At 53.0% G+C, this 12551-nt stretch overlaps 2 protein-coding genes across 2 annotated transcripts; one reads left to right on the top strand and one right to left on the bottom strand.

The window, feature by feature from the left end:
* Window positions 1–3223: 3223 nt before the first annotated feature.
* On the top strand, window positions 3224–7151 carry SAPIO_CDS0515 (uncharacterized protein; the record flags this gene model as incomplete). The annotated part of the gene is made up of 6 exons (XM_016783276.1): window positions 3224–3256; window positions 3623–3650; window positions 3733–3839; window positions 3973–4578; window positions 4660–5246; window positions 5348–7151. The coding sequence occupies 6 exons, from the start codon at window positions 3224–3226 to the stop codon at window positions 7149–7151; spliced, it is 3165 nt and encodes a 1054-aa protein (XP_016646476.1).
* Window positions 7152–8145: 994 nt separating this feature from the next.
* Window positions 8146–11130, bottom strand: SAPIO_CDS0516 (Uncharacterized protein; the record flags this gene model as incomplete). The annotated part of the gene is made up of 4 exons (XM_016783277.1): window positions 8146–10034; window positions 10095–10794; window positions 10868–10972; window positions 11107–11130. The coding sequence occupies 4 exons, from the start codon at window positions 11128–11130 to the stop codon at window positions 8146–8148; spliced, it is 2718 nt and encodes a 905-aa protein (XP_016646477.1).
* Window positions 11131–12551: the final 1421 nt, after the last annotated feature.

A 12551-nucleotide genomic window follows, 5' to 3' on the forward strand; every position in this document is an offset into this window, starting at 1 on the left:
TCCATGCCAGAAGGACTTCGTAAGTTCAGCGCGTGATCTACTTGGATTGAAGCACTAGTAAAGGGAGATGAGCCGAATAAAATCTCCCCGAGTACGCATTACACAGAAATTGGTTTCTTTGGAGACGGCGAACCAGTCTCCCTGCCGTAACCCGCTGTTCCACCGCATTTAAACTCCCATGCTTTACTCTGTATGGGCGCAACATGCCACTATCATGTTATGTAGAGATTCATTGGAGAACGATAGATTGATGTAGCGTGGGAGTACATTTGTGGCTGCTCCGGGCCGGGTTACTTGGGCAGAGAGCATCAAATTGGGACGAAACACAAAATCTCCAATCGTAAAAACTTGCTTGGAAAAGAAAGAAAAGAGGAAGAAGAAAAAGTCTCGAAAAGAGAACAGTCCATCGGGGATCCCAATGAAAACCCCGAAAGAAACTCATGTCTTACATGAGAAGGTCTAGCTCAAGGACAAAGTAATACATAGGAAGCAGTGCAATTAGTGGAGAGCTACGGGGAAGATGCCCTCCAATGTGTCACATCAATAATTAAATGGCTCTCAGTAATAAGTGAGATTGTAACACTGAGATGCGTCTCGTATCTGAATCGCGACAGGTCAACTCAACCCAACACTTTACCACGTTGTATTGGCAGTTAGACTGAGCTGGATACCTTGTCGACATGAGCAGACTTCTGCTGCATATAGCCTCTTTCGGTTCAATCTAGCTTCGCAGGAAGTACGAGTATGCGTAGAAGTCGAATGGAAGGGGAAAAAATAGAGTGCACGTATCGATTGCACTGCATCGATATAGGGTTGATTATACACGCCTCACCGAACAGTCGAGATTACTGTGCTTAACGCTCTATACGAAGTATATCCTCAACCTCCTCCCGTCCCGCCCTTCGTCAGTTATGTAGTCAGGCCTAGCAAAACGATGGGAGTTTAGTTTGAAACCATTTCGATGATCTTGTCCATAGCACAACAAGGATCTGTCCACCCTAGTCGCCGCATTGCCCTTGGCAAGGCCTGGCGCGCCTAGATGATGACGCGAGCTGCAAGCCATTAACTAGGATAATGGCCCCCTTGTTGTTCCTAGTCTCCTTATCCGAGGACATCAAGCAGAAAGCCAATTCAATGGCAAGTCAGCGAGGAACGAGGGACGGGGCTCGAATGCATAGTGCAGCTCCTCAATACAAGCACACTATTTACTAGTCAGACCTTGAATCGTCGGGCGTTGGGGTTTTCAACCAGCCTTGCAAAACGCGGGCCCGCCAGGAACGGGATTAGGGGGGATAAAAAAAAAACGGCTATGGTATACGCCATCCCCAATGGGTTGTCGCTCTGAGTATCTCATCGTACGCTGCGTGGGAGAATGTGGTGGACGTACTTCGCAATACCATTTGATGTCTTGATCACTCATATCAAAGAGCAACTGATGGAGACAAGACATCGATAGTGCAGCGGGTCCACGGAGGCGAAGCTCATGGTTGGATATTTGATCAATGCTTGTTTGGTTTATCCATGCAGCTCTTCCCTGTCGCTTCGATCATGTTAGAGCTCAAACGGCGCTATTTCGTGCACTACTCTAGTGCAAGACTGCAGCCGGGGGATGATTGATGTTAATCTAGTTAAGGTACCACCAACCAGCACTAATGACGATGGTCCTGACCAGGCTCTAATAGTGCGAGCAGCATCCCGGTCTGAATCGGAAAAGGAGGATGCTGATCCAGAGTCATTCATCATCAATATCAACAGACTCACCCAAGAAAGAAACGAAACACTAGCAGCGGGAGAGATGATTGATGAAAATCAATTGAATTCTAGGTAGGGTCTACTGTCAGTCTGTAGTGTGGCCAGTGTAGTAGTACTGCGTCTGCGTACATGTATCAGTTCCAAATAAGCAATGAGCTCCGATGTAAATTTACTTGAGGAAATTCGATGTTGTCATTTCCACGAGGAAGGGATGCAAAATGTGAAGGGAAGGTACGTCCCTCCCCACCAACGCCATGCGTCTGCAGATTGAACTGAACTGATTTGATCACTCAATTCGACCTGATCCTCTCTTCACCGATTCCCTCATTGCTCGCTTCACGCATGCCCGCATCCACTTGGTGTCTGCGCTCTACGCTAACAGCCTCTGTCCTCGGCTTAGCCTCCGGCAGCCGCCTGGCCACTTGACCTATTTTCGAGCTCGACAGCTTCTTAACACGGATCGTCGCATTTCGCTATTCCCCTATTTCCAAAGCTCTCTCAGGCTCAAGCGCCCATCTCGACCGACCGGGAGTAACTGAGAGTGACTGAGAGTGGGGTGGCATGTCACAATAGTACAATCCTCAATCCTCTACCAAATTCCGTCTCTGATTCCCCCTCTAATATCCAATAAAGAAGCGGGCTACTTGCACGTACAGCACAGGGAAAGCAGGGCAACATCGACACGAAGCTCTGCTACCCCCATCGGCTCACGCCTGCGCTTGCACCTTGCACCCTGCATCCAGCAGCGCGTACGGAGCTCAAGCTACAATCCTCGACACCATCCGACTCCAAGCTCTACCTCCCCCGGCATCCTTGTCTTGGCCACTCTAATTTACGAGGCACACATCCGCACACACGCACACACACCTCCTCCTTATCTTCCGTAGCTCGTGGTCCGATCGCTTCCCGCCACCAGCTCTCCTTTGCTTCGTCCTTAGCAATTTAGCCCTGTCGCCGTTCTTGCGAGCCTCGTACTTCTTTTGTTTTGATGAACTCTCCCGTTATCGTCGTGAATCCTGCATCATCCAACCTCACGATCCCGCACGTGTCGTCGCATCATATCCTTCCCGCCTTCACCCAAGAAGAGGCAAACCTCGAGGCGAAGCGAGGCGAATCGAAACCGTAATGGATTGACAGCTTCAACCAGTTTCTTCGTCCGCTCAATCATTCACCCACAGAGTTATTCTAGCTCTATTCTCTCTTTTCATTCTCCTTTCCATTCTCGATGCACCCAAGCTTGCTTCTGTCCTAAATTACACCTCCCCTTCTCCGCCTCTCTCCTCCCCCCGACCGCCTCCTCATCCTCGCAGCTGCCGGCCCCCCGCATTGCCTTTCTCCCCCCTCCTCCCGGGCCGCGTCCCCCAATTTCTCCTCTTAGCTGCCATCATCAAGCTGGGTTTCTGCGGAGTCGATTTCCTACCTCTGGCGATTTCGAGAGTCGAGAGCGAGTCCGACTCGCTGAACTGCCATCATGGCGGCTGAAAAGGAACAGGTCTACGCAACGGTTCGTGTCTCCCCCAACCTCTCTGTGTTTTGCTACGACGACGCCAATTGTTGTGTTGTGCCACTACCTTCGTTTTTTATCGTGTGTATCAGTGGCGTGTGACTACTCGTAGCTTCAAGTGAGGATGCGTCTAGTGTCATGTCATATTCCCGACGAAGCTTCTCTGCCAACCCTTAATAGCCCCTTGCTTTGTTTGTGGCTGATGGCTCTCTTCTTTTTTTTTTTTTTTTTTTTTTTTTTTTTTTTGCTTCTTTTCCACTTGTGTCTGTCCGTGCTACGTCATTTCAAAATAATGATGCAATGGCGCCCAATTATCGCGGGTTTTGCCCATTTGAGCTAACCGCTTCTAATGCTCTGGAATAATAGCTGCTGCTCAGCGACACATATCTCCCAGGTAATTAGAACCCGCCTCGAACGAACTCAATTGGCGTTGAAAGAGATTCTGACCTGGGATATTTCTATTTGCGTTGGAATAGGTGCTTTAGTGCTTGCGCACTCGCTCATCGACAATGGCACCACGAGGAAGCTTGCCGTCCTCGTGACAGAGGATACGGTGTCTCCCGAAGCTATCTCCCAGCTCCAGGTTCGTTCTTATTCTAGTTTCAGTTTTAGTTTTAGTTTTATTCTGTCCTTTCCTTTTTTTCTTTTTTTTTTTTTTTGGAGTTTGGCTGCGCGACTAGCTTCGCAAGGCCTCCGACTAACACTTGCTCGTACAGACCGTCTACAACTATGTCATCCCCGTCCCGAGGATACGCAATGCTCACCCCAACCTCCACCTCATGAACCGAGCCGACCTCCACTCGGCCTTCACCAAGATCGCCCTATGGAAACAGACCCAGTTCTCCAAAATCGTCTACGTCGACGCCGACGTCGTCGCTTACCGTGCCCCCGATGAACTCTTCGACATCGACGCCCCCTTCTCCGCCGCCCCAGATATCGGATGGCCCGACATCTTCAACTCCGGCGTCATGGTCCTCGAGCCGAGCGAGGCCGAGTACGAACGTCTCGCCGAACTCGCCAGTCGCGGCGCCTCCTTCGACGGTGCCGACCAAGGTCTCCTGAACCAGCACTTCGGCCGAGATTACAACCGTATTAGTTTTACTTACAACGTTACCCCCTCAGCGCATTATCAGTATATACCCGCCTTTAAGCATTTCCAGGATAGCATTAGCATGGTGCATTTTATCGGCTCGCAAAAGCCTTGGTTTCAGGGTAGGCCTGCCTTTAGTACGAGCGGAGGTGGCGGCGGCGACCTGAGCCCGCATGATGGAATGATTGCGAAGTGGTGGTCGGTATATGACCGCCACTACGGGAAAGACACGGTATGATTCTCCCACCCTTCTTGGCGCTGGTTTGTTGGAACTCCCGTGCTAACCAACTTTCTTTCTTTCTCGCGTGAACAGGAGCGAACACCCGAAGAGGAGAAGAAATCCGAGCTTGTCAAGTACTTCGTCAAGGGAGAATACTGGCCGCCAGGCTCCGAACTCCAAGAAGGCCAACCCCAGGCTCCGCAACAGCCCAGGCCCAGTATCAATGAGGCATTCTTTAGGGGATTCCCTCCCCCTGAAAGGGTGACGGAGGGGGAGACTGGCGAGGGATATGACGGCGGGCAGCACTACGTTGAACATCACGAATGGCCGAGTGAACAGTATGAAGAGAGTCGTGGTGGATATCCCGAACGTCGTGAGCACCACGTACATCATGAATACCACGAGGAAAGGCATCATGAGCACCACGAGGAGAAACCTTACGAACAACATCACGAGGAAAAGCATTACGAACGCCACGAGGAGCAACACCGTGAACACCACGAGGAACACCGCGGTGAGGAGCATCATGAGCAACACCATGAGCCGCCTCATGAAGAACACCGTGAACACCACGAACACCACGAACACCACGAACACTATGATCATCACCGCCAGGAGCACCATCACGAAGAATACCAACCGCAACCACCTCCCATGGTGTCAACATGGGATGCACAATGGTAAGAGAACGAATTCGCTACCACGCGCGTATCCAAGTCCCACGATTTCAACCACGTGGAGCTGATGAGGTCGGCCTTACACTAACGTTGAACTCATATAGGCAACCTCCTCCACGCGGTGGTAGACCCGAGGCAGAGAGTTTCCCGGATACAAAATACGAGATGTCTCGAGATATCACCCCCTTCGTACCTCCGGAGCGGTACCCCAGCCCTCCCCGGGATATGTGGTACAAGGTTCCCGAGGAGCCCCCGGCGCCGCCCACCGAGAAGCCTCGGCCCATTTTCCCATGGGAGACGCACCAGCCGCCGCCGACTCGGGTGTTTGCCGATTACACAGCCCCGGAATATACCGAAGAGCCGCAGATCGCGTCCCCCGAACCACCTAGATTCGGCGCCTTGCCTGGTGGACCTACCTCGCCCGCCTCCGACACTGGCCGCAGCGTCGGCTTCGGCGAGGAGAAGGAGGTGATTCAAGGCACTCTCGAAGAACCCCCCGCTCTAGTTGAGACCCCGTCTGCGGTAGAGCACTATGGTGAGCCGCATACGCCGCCACCCGAGAGCGCCCCTGGATTAGCACCTCCGCTGCCTCTTAAATGTGAAGAGGAACCAAAATTCCAGGCTTCGGACTTTTGGGCGTCCCCGTCGGCCACGAATGCTTGGGATGAAGTTCCCGGTATCCGCAGATACATTGAGCGAGTCATCGACCAGACAGGCCTCGGTGGACCTCGCCGATACTCTGGGGCTTCTCGCCGCCAGAGGCAGCTGCAAGCTGCTGTAGAGGCTTCCGGGGGCCGCCGTCGGCGTTTCTTCACGGCTACAGACTTCCTCAGCTCCGACGACAGGCAAAACCTGTCGCTGACCCCCGTCCCCCTGAGAACGGGTGATAGAGGAGAGGAAGTAGAGCCCGTGGGATTCCCCATACCGCCCAGCGGCGACGAAGGAGAGGAAGAGGAAGAGAGAGGAGAAGAAGAACAGACGGGCAAGGCCGGGACTACTACCGCCACAACCAAGCCGACCGTGAAGCCACGGCTCGCCGAGGCCAAGGGTGTGCCCACGCAGTCTGACTGGGTATGTGTGCACGGGCGCCGCTGGGGCCCAGCCGACTGTCTTTGCGACCTGACTAACGTCCTCCGCGTGCACAAGAACCCCGTGGAGCAGCTCGAGAAGCTGGCGCGCTTACACCGCCTCGACCCCCAGTCCGTTCTCAGGAGGCTGTCGGCTGAGGACCCTGACGCGAGGTCGAGGGGGGTACCTGCGCGGTCGCTGCCTCCGAGCTCGGAGGGGGTGCTGCTCCACGCTGAACAACAACAACAACAGCAGCAGCAGCAGCAGCAATGGTGGCGGCGTCACTCTCACCAGGAGGGAACGTACCTTGGCCATACTGTGGATGAAGAAGAGAGGCAACGGGAGAGAGAGTACTACGCGTGGAGTAAAAGCGCTGCTGTCAAGAGCAGAGGAGGAGGTAAAGTGGTGGTCGACACGGGGACCATACCTGAGGGAGCACCGATTCTCGCCCCGGTCCCCGTAAAGGCAGGGTTACCTGCCAGCAAAGCGGCGACGACAACGTCCCGCCTCATCCCCGGCCAAATCCCCCCACTGCTTGAACCATCCCAAGTAGAAGAAGAAGAAGTAGAGGAGGAGGAAAGACGGGAGGAGGGAAAGGAAGGACAGACCCGCCGCATCAACGGCCACCCGCGCTCCCGATACGAACAAGTCTTCCCCTCTTCCTCCCCGAGGGGAAAAGATAAAGCTAAGGGGAAAGGGAAAGGGAAAGGCAAAGGAAAGGGTATCCCCGAGCCGAGCTATACGGGGCCCGGAGCCGCGTGGGAACCGGGGGCGTATATCCCGACGAATGTTAGTGGGGCTTTGCCGCCTGAGGATGAGATGGATGTTCTTGATACTTGAGATGGTTGTCGGCAAACACTTTACTTGTGCGGTTTTTGAAAGGGAAGGGGGCAGGAAGTACGGGTTTCTTTTCTGTTCTATTTTTGGAATGAGGTTAATTTGTGAGAGGACTTTTACTTTCATGGTCGTGATGGAAGGGCTAATGGGTGTTTTCTTTCGTATTCATGGATGGGAACGATGGAGATGGGGGGTGAGGAAGAAGAGTGTTTCTATATGTATCAGTAGTGAGAGTACGTTTGAGTAATGGCATCAAAGCAATCGAGCATAACCCCCAAAATTGAATCAATGGTAATAACATCAAACCTTCCATTTATCGAATATATAATTTTTTTTTTTTTTTTTCTCTAGACTGGCCTTCTTGGAAACTTGGACCTTGGGAGATGTCATCTCACTTATAAGTGAAGGCGGGCGAGGACACGTCCGTTTCCGGGGGCAGACCGTTTCCTGCGGGGTTTTTCTCTAAACATAGATCTACCGAGGACAGGGCATCTCGACTGCCATAACCACGAGAATTGCTGGTTCCGCCTTGATGGTTCCGCCTCGCTGGCGCGCAGCCAGTGAATAAGCCAAACTTCAGGGAAATGGAGTCGACAGACGTCAGCTGTTGGATGTAAGGTGGAAGAGGCCGGGCTTAACACAGCGCTTGGGAGTCGTTATGGGCGGCGCCCTCGACCGCGAGCGAAGTAAGAAACAACATCACGAAAATAAAGATCGATGCTATAGATCAACGAGGCTCACATGGAAGAAAAAAAGGCCGCCAACGCCATGGATGTATTGATGTATACACCACCAAACTAATGGAAGGGAGGGGAAAAGAGAAAAAAACAAGGCTAACATACATACATGCAAGGACGAGGATGTGGGGTATTCGTTTGTATTTACATCTCTCTTCCTTCCCGCGCGGTGATTCCCCTGCGCTCCGCGGCTTTTGATCAAGAAAAAGGACAAAGAAAACGAAAAACTTGCTGCAATTCAACACATAACGTTGTATTGCTCATTCTTCCTCGGATCCGTCTTCCACCATCACGCTTTTCCCTTTTCCGTTTCCGTTTCTATCGGCGGTTCCGTTGGTGCTCGATCCAGCTAGATCCTCGTCTCCGTTGGGCACAGAAGTGGTAGGACTCTCCTTGTGCTCCTGTTCTCGTTCCTCTCGCTCCTCTTTCTCTTCCTCCTCCTCCTCCTCCTCTTCCTCTTCCGCCTCCTCCTCTTCCTCTTCCGCCTCGGGAATATCTGGTGTCGAGTTCGACGACAACCGCGCCTGGTTGGCAAAAAGCTGCGAGGAACCACCCCAGTTGGGCATCACCGGATTCGGCGCCAGGACGGGGGTCTGATGCTCGTCGTCTTCCTCAGCATGAGGCTGAGGAGACACGGGGACTGTCGAAGCAGCCGCCGCCGCTGCTGCCGCCAGAGCTGCGGCCGCAGTTGCCGCTGGCGGTTGTGGACGAGGGTAAGCTACACCAGCCCTCGGCACATCATTTTGTTGATGATGAGGCGCGGCGGAACCATTAATTCCAGGGTGAGACGGGACTGCAGAGCTTGAACCAGACGCATAAGTCTGGCTAGAAGAGCCCGCCGTGGCTTCGGTCTGTTGTTGATGTTGTTGTTGAGGAGGCGGCGTCGCCGTGTGGGGTATGGCGGGGAGGTTCTCCATCCGCTGAAGGGGTAGTAGTGACCAACCCGGAGGCAGGACAACACCCTCAGGCAGCTCTGTGCTACCGGCGGGAATGGCAGTAGTGTTAGGTGGCGCTGCGTATCTCGACATCGAGCTACTAGCGCGGTAAGGGTACGACGCAAGATGAGGAAAGGAGGGAGGATGGTACTGAGGGAATGTGTGAGGCGGAATAGCAGGGGGAGGGGGTGGTGTTCGAGAGTGCTGAATAGGGGGCGGCACTTGGGAGGAAGGCGTGTTTGGTTGGGTATAATGAGGGGTGGAGATGGTCGGATTCGGGACGGGGAGATTTTCGGTAGAGGCGCGGAGATGGCGGAGACGGATGAGTTCGGCGAGCAGGAGCTGGGCAGTTTGGAGCTCATGCTGTATGTTCTGGAGGGTTTGGAGCGATGCCAACTCCCGGTTGACAAGGTTGTCGAAGCTGGAAGACAAAATGGTATTGGTCGGAGACGAAGGTTGTACGTTAGTCGTAGGAGTGGGAGTGGGAGCGCCATCCTCAGTAGCGGCAGGACGACCACCACCCGGAATATTCCCATCTAAGAAAGCATCGAGATCCTGCCTGTTCCGCAGCTCTTGTCTGATGATCTCCAACCTAAATGGTCCAAAGCTGAACACGCGGTGTCGCGGAGCTGCCGGCTGAGGCTCGTTTTGAGCGCCGCCATCAGCCTGGTTGTTGTCCTGCACACCGCCGTCACCGCCGGGTATCGGTTGCCTCTGGAAAGGTGCAGGCACCTGGCCTTGTTGGTCATTCGGCTGCTGTCCCTGATTCTGCTGCTGTTGCTGTTGGGGTTGTGCAGCCGGGGCAACACGAGGGCGTCGATTTTGGTTCGTAGGTTGGCCGTCAACGACTGGACTCCTGCAAGTGGGACATACTTGCTGTCGCTCCAGCCAGCTCCGAAGACATCCAAAGTGTAGGATATGGCCACAAGGTAGCTTCTTGGGTCGCGTCCGTTCGACAGCTCCAGGGATCGGCTCCCAAGGCCGCATTTCCTCGCGGCAGATTATACAAGTATCTTCCCGATTAAGATCCTCGGCGGTGGCATCGGGATACTTGTTCATGCTTTGGATGGCTCGGCGGTATTTCAGTAATGCAGAGAGTCTCTTGAAGAAGGCGCTGGCGGTAAGGTAGACATCACGCATAATGTGAACCGGCAGGCCGTAGAACATCAGAAGGACAGTGAAGAAGGCCATGTAAATGGCAAGCTTGACAAAGTCTACCAGAAATGTTAGTTAACAGTACCAATGCCTGGTGTGACCTTCAGATTTGGACCTACCCGTGAAGAGCTCAAGAGATAAAATCCATTGACCCTTGGACTCCCAGCCAGGAACCTCAATATCCATCTCGTCAATATCATCAGGATTAGGGATATCATGCTCCGAGATTGTCTGCTCTCTGCCCTCGGCTTCGGCCTCCCGCCGCTGACGCAACATTTCGTCCCTCTGCTCCTGAAGCTCTTTACGGCGCTCGGCGAGCCTCGTCTTCGTCTGTTTCGCCACAATCCTCGCATCGACTAGGGCGAGAATGTAGCGGGCATTCGTTCGTAGGGAGGACGCCGTCAGCACCGCAAATTCGAAGAGGAACATAACCATCATATTGGGACGGGCCTGTTGGATGACGGTATTAACGCAATACCGAAGCATCCACACGTCGTAAAACGTGCTCATCAAAAGCGATACGGTCAAACGGGTGTGGAAGAGTCGGGGGTTCGCGGGCGGTTGCTGTTCCAAGATTTCAAGGCGGCCATCTCCTATCCAGCTCCAGACCTTACCAGTCACGAGACCGGTGAACATCACCAGGAACCAAGCTCCTATCTCTTCCCGGAAAATCGTCATCGCTAGACAGGTTTCGGTGATGGCGACCCAGGCACGATCGGATAACTGGTCGACTTCGACGGCTCGGAGACGGCCAAAGCAGAGTCGTTGGAGACCGAACATGAATGCACCGTAGAGGATGTAAATGAAGTTGATAAGAGCCTAGGTTCGAAACGCCGTTCGTTAGCCATCGGAGACCCCGGACAATGTTGGCAAACGGCTTTTGGATACTCACCAGCAAACAAAAGTTGCTCTGGGAGAGGTAAACCATGGCAGAGTAGAAGTTGGCACGCTGGTGGAAGGCGGATAGGACGACCGACACGGCGAGGGCCGTTGAAGCCTAGATACACGAGAAATAAATTAGCCACGCCTGTTCCTCCATAGGCTCTCGTCGTGCCATCGGAGGCATTCCATATCAATGTGCCTCATATCAATCGCAGAGAGGGGGAAGCACAGCTTCGATGGCGAACTTACCCCCGCGTACCAGGCCAACCGCATCCTGAGTCGCGGCGCTCCAAGCCAGGGATGTGACTTCTTATCGATGCGTGTGGGTGTGGAAAATAATCGATATACCTATGAACCCATTATCATCCTGGGAAAAGGTGATGATGGAATCGTGGGGTGCAGTGGCGACGGGTGCACCGGAGTTGGAAAGGGCATTTGTTAATGACTTGCTTCGTGGAATGCGTCGAAGCTGGCCTCTTCGATATGCAATATAAGGTCATCAGTCTGTCGTAGTTGCCATGTGTCGATGCTGTCCTCTTGGCGGTTCCTGATTCGCTGAAAATCTTATCACGTGATAATCTTGTTCGGGACAGCTTGAGGAAGGCCCAGCCCATTTGCATATGACCTCGAGACTGCCCATTAACATCAATTGGTGGCGGCTCCTGCGAATGGCGACAATGTCATTGCTCCAGAAGAGCATCTTGATAGGAGGGCAGATACAGTCGAGAGACCCTAGTTCCCGTGGTTTCTCTTTCCCATTTTCAACTTAAGAAATGGGAAATCATCAATGCTCTTCGATTGACACGCCCTGCGGCAGCTTCGGGCGGGTAATTCACCCCAACACTCTCCATCAAGCGAGTGCCAAGGATCCAAGTCCGTCAGCAAGCAAAATCAAGTGACAGCAGCGAGGTTATCGGATTGTTGCACCGGAGACCAGAGAACGAACAGCAGGATGAAGCTTAAGAATCAAATAATTCCAAGGGCTTAAACGAGAACGAGACTAAGAATTAAATTCGAACTCTCATCCATAACTCTTCCAGCTTTTGTTAAGCAAGACACTTCCGATGGTGTCGGAAAACAGCACCAGAAAACCCCTTTTACAAAGGCCGGAGATGTCAGCGGTGCCCGCCTCTCCCAGGGTAAAGCTGTACATCCATCTCAGGGGAAACCGACCCTGGCCAACCCCAGCATCAATTAACTTCGGAATTGAAAGGGGCTTCCAGCGGAGATGCATTCGATCGAAAGCTAAAAAAAAAGACATGAGAACAGGATTAGGATCCCGAATCCATGAAACTGTTCTTCTTCCGCTTCGGCTCTGCTCTGTCTCTGATAACCACATCCGTCCTTTCGGGGAGGTGTCGCCGTGGCAGTTTCAAGCTCAGCAAGTGCCATTGTTTCAATGTTGCTCCTTGAATAACCTATGCAGATAACTGCTTCCCTAAAATAGTGTTGCGACTACCTCTACCCCCTCTTACTCTTTCCTATATTATCCTTTTCTGCCTTCTCCTGCCTCTCCTGGTTGAGAACGCCCAATCAGTAAAGAAGGTATGAGCTATGTGTTTTCCCCGGCGTCAAACTGGGACGTGGAGTACGCAGTCTCTGGCCGAGGGCTTCGACAGCCTCAGCTATCACGGCCCTGAAAGTGGTCAGGGAGTGGAGCACGCCAAAGAGAATTGTGTAAATGCTGAACGACA

The sequence above is a fragment of the Scedosporium apiospermum genome, assembly GCF_000732125.1.
Source record: "Scedosporium apiospermum strain IHEM 14462 chromosome Unknown SEQ_SAPIO_0022, whole genome shotgun sequence".
Lineage (NCBI taxonomy): Eukaryota > Fungi > Ascomycota > Sordariomycetes > Microascales > Microascaceae > Scedosporium > Scedosporium apiospermum.